Raw genomic sequence first — 7,814 nt, 5'->3', positions numbered from 1 at the left:
TCAATGCAGAATGTACGTAATTGTTTTAATTACCATTTGTAAAACTGTTAAATTGCTTCAACATTATAATTACTAATACAAATTTTTAAAAGTAGCTCTATTATCGAGGGGCCTTTCTAGTGTGCAATTGTTCAGTACTCTTGTTATGGTGGCAATTACACGTTTCAACTGCATACACAGGTCAATTTTACGGTATGCTAATTTAAAAAAGAAAAAAGTAGCCCTACTCATTTTGTGTTCTCACTTAAGGAAAAAGGGTGACATTCCTACTACCTTTTTTCCAGTTATCTTATAGCCTACACAGAAGGGATTAACTACTTTTACTTTTTCAAAGTAACTTTTGGTTACATCTACCAAATGGAGCAACTTCATAGAATGAGGATTAAATAAGAGAAAATTAAGTGTGAAAGTACATATAAGGCCCTAGCTCAGGGGTCCTCAAACTACGGCCTGCGGGCCACATGCAAATACAAATACTGTATTTGTTCCCGTTTTGTTTTTTTACTTCAAAATAAGATATGTGCAGTGTGCATAGGAATTTGCTTATAGTTTTTTTTTAAACTATAGTCCGGCCCTCCAACGGTCTGAGGGACAGTGAACTGGCCCCCTGCTTAAAAAGTTTGAGGACCCCTGCCCTAGCTGGTTTGGCTCAGTGGATAGAGCATCAGCCTGTGGACTGAAGGGTCCTGGGTTCAATTCCGGTCAAGGGCACATGCCCAGGTTGCTGGCTTGGTCCCCAGCAGGGGGCGTGTAGGAGGCAGCTGATCAACGAGTCTCATCATTGATGTTTCTCTCTCTCTGAAATCAATAAAAATTTTTAAAGAAAAGTACATATAAGGCACTCAGTATATAGACAACACTAAGAGAAAAAAAACTTGCTCTAGCACGAAGGAGTATTCTATTCCCATCTTACAATTATACCCATCATATAAACCATGGAAGCCCTGAGGGCTACTGCAGGGAAGTTTTCAAACATGAAACTTTATACCACCTTTGTTACATGATTCTACCATGTTAAATCTTTAATAAAATTTCATCAAAGATTATGTCATATTACATGCCATGATTAGCTTTCTACAAACAACTTTGCTTTCTGTGTACAAATCAGTGTCAATGAAATAAAAAATAAAACTATACTAGGCAAAGATCTTTATTAACCTGTTTCAAACTTTATTCCCAAGCTTCTTCAGCTTAATTAGCTGCAAAGAATGATTTATGTATAAGCAAAAACTGAAAAGAGCTGCTATGTCCAGGGGTGCTGGGCTAAAAAATATTAGAGATCTAGATTTTATCAGATCCATAAACAAAATTTGAAAAAGCAGTCATAATACAAAATAGCAGCTCCCAGAAACTTCTTCAAGTTTATCTTCTTCAGAAGTTGACTCAATTCAGTTTGCTTCATTCTTGGAAGCCTCATCAAAATTCTCCACAAGATCTAAAAAAAAAAAATAAAAAAAGGCAGAAACTCAGAAAAAGCCAAATCTACAAATACAGATCTTAAGAGGAAATAAGGAAATGTTCTCAAAATACATATTAGTTAAATCAGTATATAAATTTAAAAGTTTTTATTTTCAATAAGACCACTACTCATTTGGCATATTTTGAAGTATACGTTTTGGCATATAATTAAAACAAGGGAAAGTCATTAATTTGCCCATGGCTGTGCTTAAAGAATATGTATATACTCTCCCTATTCTCATCGCACTCCAAGAATTAAACTTAAGCAATATAACACATTAGTCAGTTTGGGAGAACTAAAGAGTACTGTGACACACAATTCTAAAGTTTTCCTGGATTCCTGAGGACACCTGTCCGTGCAAAGTGGAATTATTTATGGTCTAGTGATTCTACTCCCCAATAAATATTCGTTTTACCACACAAAAATATATCCAGTAACAGCTGAAATAGAAAAATGCCTCAAGACTGCCAAAGGAGCTTTTCTGCTGATTTTAAAATGGTTATATCCCAAGATATCTGAATAACTTCTCCATGCCTTCTTTTAAATTTATGGATCTCACAGTAGGAAACAAGAGTCATTTGTGGTCTGTAAGTAGTCATTACCTTTAGGTAACAATATGTAAACTTTTTATTCAATACTTATGGTTATATACCTCCAACTTCTTGGGATCCAAATAGAAAAAAACCAAATCTACAAACACAACTCCCAGTGAAATAACAGTACACTACTTTTCTCATTCTAAGTGAGTAAGGTTCACGTCTCCCTTCCCCCCGCTTTACTGTATACCACCTCCCTCAAGGTAGTCTTTCCTATAGAATAAAGATTCTTTATCCTCCCTTGCTAAGATTCCCCAGTTTAACCACAAGTGAAGGTTCCTACCTGGAACTTCATCATCATCATCCTCTCCAGTAGCAAGTGGTGCTTTTCCATCCACAGCTGTGAAAGGGAAATGTAAACATTACTCACACATGTGTTTGTCTTCAATAAATACTAACCAAAAGAAGTACAGATGAAAGGTTTATATTCATGATGTGACATCTGGGATCTCATCTATAGTACTAGCAATAATGTAATAGTCTACAAATGAGCTAGAACACTAGCAACAGCCAACAAACCAAATTCTATACCTAGATTTTCAATCCTCTGGCCCACCACAAACATTGAGAATGAGAATGGGGAGCCCCCAGGGTATAAGTAAACCCACGTACCAAATTATGGTAAGCTTTACTTGGGGAGGCAAATTAAGAGGCTGTTTTCTCAAATACTCTGTTGTGTTGTGCATGGCATAAGGGAGATGCTCACAAACCTTTACTGAAATGAAAATAAAATGATCAAAAAAATTTAAGATTCTTTGAGTGGTAAGCATCCAGCTTCCTTTTATTACACAGAAAGTGAACTACACTTGAGAGTAGGGACCTCACAGTACTGGCCCCATGATGTTCAGTGGACTGCTTCAAATGCCTATTTCAGCTTTGAAAGCCTAAGACGACTTTCTACAAACTCTTATGCCAAGCCCTAGCCAGTCTGCTCAGTAGTTAGAGCGTTGGCCTGCAGACTGAAGGGTCCTGGGTTCAATTCTGGTAAAGGGCACATGCCTGGGTTGTGGGCTCGATCCCCAGTAGGGGGCGTGCAGGAGGCAGCCAATTGATGATTCTCTCTCATCACTGATGTTTCTCTCCCTCTTCATTTCTCTCTGAAATCAATTAAAAAAAAAAAACAAACACAAAAGAAAACCTCTTATGCCTTTCCAGGTGACAAAACAACATATAAAGTGAAGCAGAGTGAGTGAATGCCTAGAAAAACATGGATGACTAATTAAAAGACCATATAATAAGCCTGACTTGCTTCTCCATTCCCATTCTTCAAAATTTTAGTCAGAGAGCTTCAGCATAAAGTATCCATACCCCTGAGGTGCAATTATTCAACTTCATGATTTTCTGCCCTGGACAAAATCCTTATCATACTATAATTAAAAACACCAGAATAGTGGCAAACCAGTTCTTAAAGATTATTGGTAATATCAGTTGTATAGACACAAACTGAAGAATTCTGATAATTTACAATATATATTTAATTAATTTTAAAGGGCCAGTTATCAAAAAAGCACCAAATTAACATTTTCATACTTTCCAGCTAATAAAGGATAACATTTTAAAGTCTCTTATCCAATGCAAGAAAGCTAGTAGGAAACAAACAAGTATAATAAATCACAGCATACTAAATTATTGCATATACTATGAATACCTGCTTAAAATCTGTGTAAAAATGGATATTTTAAGAGAAAAGGTAGCATTTCCAAATTTAAAGATATTCACATCCACTTTGCACCTGACATTTTAGAAATCTATTGGCTAAATCAATAACCTGTGCAAAACTCACATTGTTTGGGCAGAGCTTCAGCCAGTCTCCTTAAACTAGTCAGACTGTCTGCACCAAGCTGGTTTAAGATGCTGGGTAGCATTTCTGTCAGCTGCTTTGTCTCAGCATGGCCTGTAATGGTGAAAGTGTTCGCTGCCAGAGATGCCTGAACTTTAGGGTTGTTAAAATGGATCACTGTTCCTTGGTTTGTAAACATATTTACCTATAAAGGAAAAAAATATTTTTAATTAGCAGTGCCCACCAAATGTATGAACATTAAAAGCTTTTTTCAGACAAATCTTGTTTTTCTAAAGAAATAAAACTTGATGCTTACCTCTTCAATACCAGAGATATTGTTTACCCCTAACTTCTTTAAGGAGAACTGAAGTTTTTTATCATCTGCTGTAGCTGTTCTGTGAACCACCTTCTTCTTTCTACGAGCAGTTCCCTAAAGTGGAGAGAAAGGAAAGAACACAGCACACATTTATACTGTAACAGACATTTTCAAATGGAAAGGTTCAAATTCCTTTCTGACCTTTGGATATGTATAAGAAAATTATCATAACCACAAACTTTTATGCAGTGAGTAGGCAGGTGAAAACAATGAGGGAAGTCAAAAGAGGGAAAGGACTTGCTACAAATCCTTAATAATTTCTAAAATTCTAGTCTTGTCAGATATAAATGATCTTTTCCAAGTCCTACTTTTTACATTAACTGCTCTAAAGTGATCAGAGAGGTGGCATGTGTCAACCTAAATTACTAACCTTTTGTTTTTACATTAATTAAAGAAAAATTAACATCCATTAATATTCACAGGCAAGACAGTGTATGACACAAAGGTCTGTACAGACTTCCATTGTACTCAAGAGTAAAATCTGAAATTCTTATCTTAACCTTGATCTGTCCTGCCCCTACTATGCCATTCTTGACCACACACATCTCCTATCACACACACCAATTCATCTTCAGCCAAATAACCCTCCTCATTGTTACCAAAATAGGCCAAACAGGAGTTTTTGGACACACTGTTCTTCTTCCCTGGCATCTGCATGGCTCCCTCCCTCACTCAAGATCCTTGCTCTTATGTCACCATATTCAGAGTGGCCTTTCCCAACGACCCACACTCACCATTTCCCATCTATCCAGGTTTATTTTTCTTTTTAACACTTATTACTAATAAAGATAAGTATATTTTATTGCCTGTCTCCCCTTACTAGAATATAAACTCCTTGAAGGCTTCTATTCTATTTACTGCTATAAAATTCAGTATCTCTAACAGTACCTGGCTCACTGAAGGTAGTCAATAACTTGATGAGTGAATGAATATAGGCTTCAGGAAAACGTGTGGTCTCTTGTACATGCCAAGTCTCCAATCTCCCCTTTCTCTAAATATCCTATAAACTTCCAAAACCAGGCAAATGTGACCATCCATATTCTGCTTTCAAACTCTTTAATAACACTCATAGACTCCCATATAGGCTAAGACACTTACATTGTACACAAGGCTCTTCATGGAAAGACCACCACCACCCACCTACCTCACTGTCCCCAGCCTCCATACCAATTCTGATCCTTTAAAATCCTGCATAAGCCAGTATCTCTTCTGTGTTTTCCCGAAACTCTACAATTAATATCCTCACCCAGACAAACCACTCTCATCTCTGTATCTTGAAAATGCTTCTCTTGCACCATGTATGTGAAAAAAATATCTTAAAAAAATGTCCATCTCCCCTACTAGCCTTAAAGCCCCCTAGATACTTTACCTAAATTTTGTATTCTCAGGATCCAGCATAGTAAAGGCTTAAATAAATCATAGTGTAACTGAAGAAAATATCAATAATTATATATAATACTGGTGACCAACCCCCTCAAAAAACCTTTAAAATAACTATTACCTTGAAGTGGTCATGTAGAAACCTGGTTTCCAGAGAACACTCTCTAAAAGACATTCTAAGAAACTACTATAAGATTCTAAAAACAAAATCAGCATACCTTCTATAGTTTTCATACACTTTACATAAATAGGGTTTACTTTTCACTGAAATAATTAAGTTATTATCAATGTTCTGATCAGATACTGAAATAAAGAGCTCTTGTAACACTTACCTAGAAGTGTCTAACACTTGCAATTTTCTCTAAGGCAAAACTCACTCACCTGATTTCACATCCCATAATAAGCAGGTTTCTTAAAAGGCGAAGAAAATGTTTCTGTATTACAATGGCAGAAATACTTCCTCTATTAACTAGTTAACAAGTAAAGTTTAATCCTACATCAGCCTTAAGAATCCTAGATAACCTGACTTCCCTTTCCCTAGAATGGTTTCTCTCACAAGTTGAAGGGACTAATGATCAAAGTAACCAAAAAAGAAAAAAGGCACATTAACTAAGGTTAAAAACACCATACGAGCATCCAAACACTGACCCACAAAGATTATAATGAGCTTTTCCACCACACCTAGCTTACAACGATTGCTAAAAAGAACAAGAAATACCTACTGTTGTTAACAGGTAGGCGTGGGATCTTGAATACTACTAGCTTGGGGGGTGGGGGTGGATGAAGATACATACACTGCTGGCAAAGTCCAGTAACTAACAATGTACATCTTACTATTTAAGTCTAAGTGCAAATATGGCTATTTCACAGTAGACTCTACTTGAAGGTAAATGGGCAAAGTTGGAAAAAAACAAAACAAAATACTAATAGATAATAAATCTGTAGTATAGAAGTTTTAACCATACAAGTGAATACAAGTTTTACCAAGTGAAGACATGCTCTGTTCCAACAGGCTATACCACACCTTGTTAAATACTAGGAATGTGCTAACAATGCAAAATACAACCAGGCAGACCTCGGTCTAGAGTGGACTTCTGATTTATGTAAATTACTTAGAGAACCATCTAAACACAGAGTTCAAAAAGGAATCCCCTCGGACTCAGCATCCACCAGGGAAAACCAATGAACCAAAAACGGATCATTAAAAAACCCACCAAACACTCCCCTTCCCTCAGTTTTAGCGAAATCGCAAAGTAAAAATAGAAAGACATCCACTTTACGCAATATTTTCGAATCCATAGTCCACTGCTCTTAAACTCCAAAATGCGCTTACAAGAAAGATCTTCAAACGCCCTAGAAATATACAACTCCTACCGCCCCGGAGTGCCTGAGCCAAGAAAGCGTTACAGAAAAGGCCTTCATCCGCTAAAGAAACCAACTCGCTAGTAAGGCGACTGCATGCACCCGAAGCCCAAGCAAGCCGGAGGAAGGACGGCCACAATGATACGCACCTGAAACGGCGCATTTCCTTACCGAGCACGTTAGGAAACACTTTTCCCCCCACTCAAAACACTGTAACACTGGAGAGTATGTTTACATACAAACAATGTTTGCAGCCTAAGCAGTTTTTCATGTCGACTCACTCGCTTTTTTCCCCCTCTGAGCACACAACCGGCATGGTTCCCGGAGACATTACATTGTACATCGCCTTTAACCCGCCGCTCCCTCCCCCAGTTTGCTAGTTCCGTGAAATGCCCTCTGTAGGCAAAGTCACGCGCCATCGACATTAGAAATGCAAAGGAAAAAAACCCTAAACCTTACACACACACACACACACACACACACACACTATTAAGACTTACTTTCCCACCAATGCGCACTTGTGCCTGCAGTTTGGCGAGTTTCTCTTGGTTCATGATAGTCTCTTTCATCTAGAAAAACAGGAAACCCTCAGCGAGGAAAGGTGTAGTTGGCCCTGGCATTACATTAGAAATGCAAAGGAAAAAAACCCTAAACCTTACACACACACACACACACACACACACACACTATTAAGACTTACTTTCCCACCAATGCGCACTTGTGCCTGCAGTTTGGCGAGTTTCTCTTGGTTCATGATAGTCTCTTTCATCTAGAAAAACAGGAAACCCTCAGCGAGGAAAGGTGTAGTTGGCCCTGGCATTCCACGCTCGTTACTTCCCGACCCCCCCCCCCCCCCCGGCC

General features: G+C 37.9%; 1 protein-coding gene across 3 annotated transcripts in view; it reads right to left on the bottom strand.

Moving 5' to 3' along the window:
• Positions 1 to 996: 996 nt before the first annotated feature.
• BTF3 (basic transcription factor 3) overlaps positions 997 to 7,814 on the bottom strand; it is a 7,444-nt gene continuing 626 nt past the window's right edge. For 2 of the 3 annotated variants that reach the window (XM_005858017.2, XM_005858019.2), the window contains exons 2-6: positions 7,654 to 7,722; positions 4,152 to 4,265; positions 3,839 to 4,040; positions 2,339 to 2,395; positions 997 to 1,435 (exon numbers count right to left, since the gene is read on the bottom strand). In XM_005858017.2, coding sequence (XP_005858079.1) covers positions 1,389 to 1,435; positions 2,339 to 2,395; positions 3,839 to 4,040; positions 4,152 to 4,265; positions 7,654 to 7,722 — 489 coding nt within the window. In that variant the 3' untranslated portion in view covers positions 997 to 1,388. Of the gene's footprint in view, positions 1,436 to 2,338; positions 2,396 to 3,838; positions 4,041 to 4,151; positions 4,266 to 7,453; positions 7,542 to 7,653; positions 7,723 to 7,814 lie in introns of those variants that run through there. The other variant, XM_005858018.2, reaches the window with a different exon arrangement.

This window comes from Myotis brandtii, unplaced genomic scaffold (genome assembly GCF_000412655.1).
Source record: "Myotis brandtii unplaced genomic scaffold, ASM41265v1 scaffold115, whole genome shotgun sequence".
Taxonomy (NCBI): domain Eukaryota; kingdom Metazoa; phylum Chordata; class Mammalia; order Chiroptera; family Vespertilionidae; genus Myotis; species Myotis brandtii.
The sequence above is the reverse complement of the archived record's forward strand: the minus strand, read 5'-3'. Positions and strand labels throughout refer to the sequence as shown.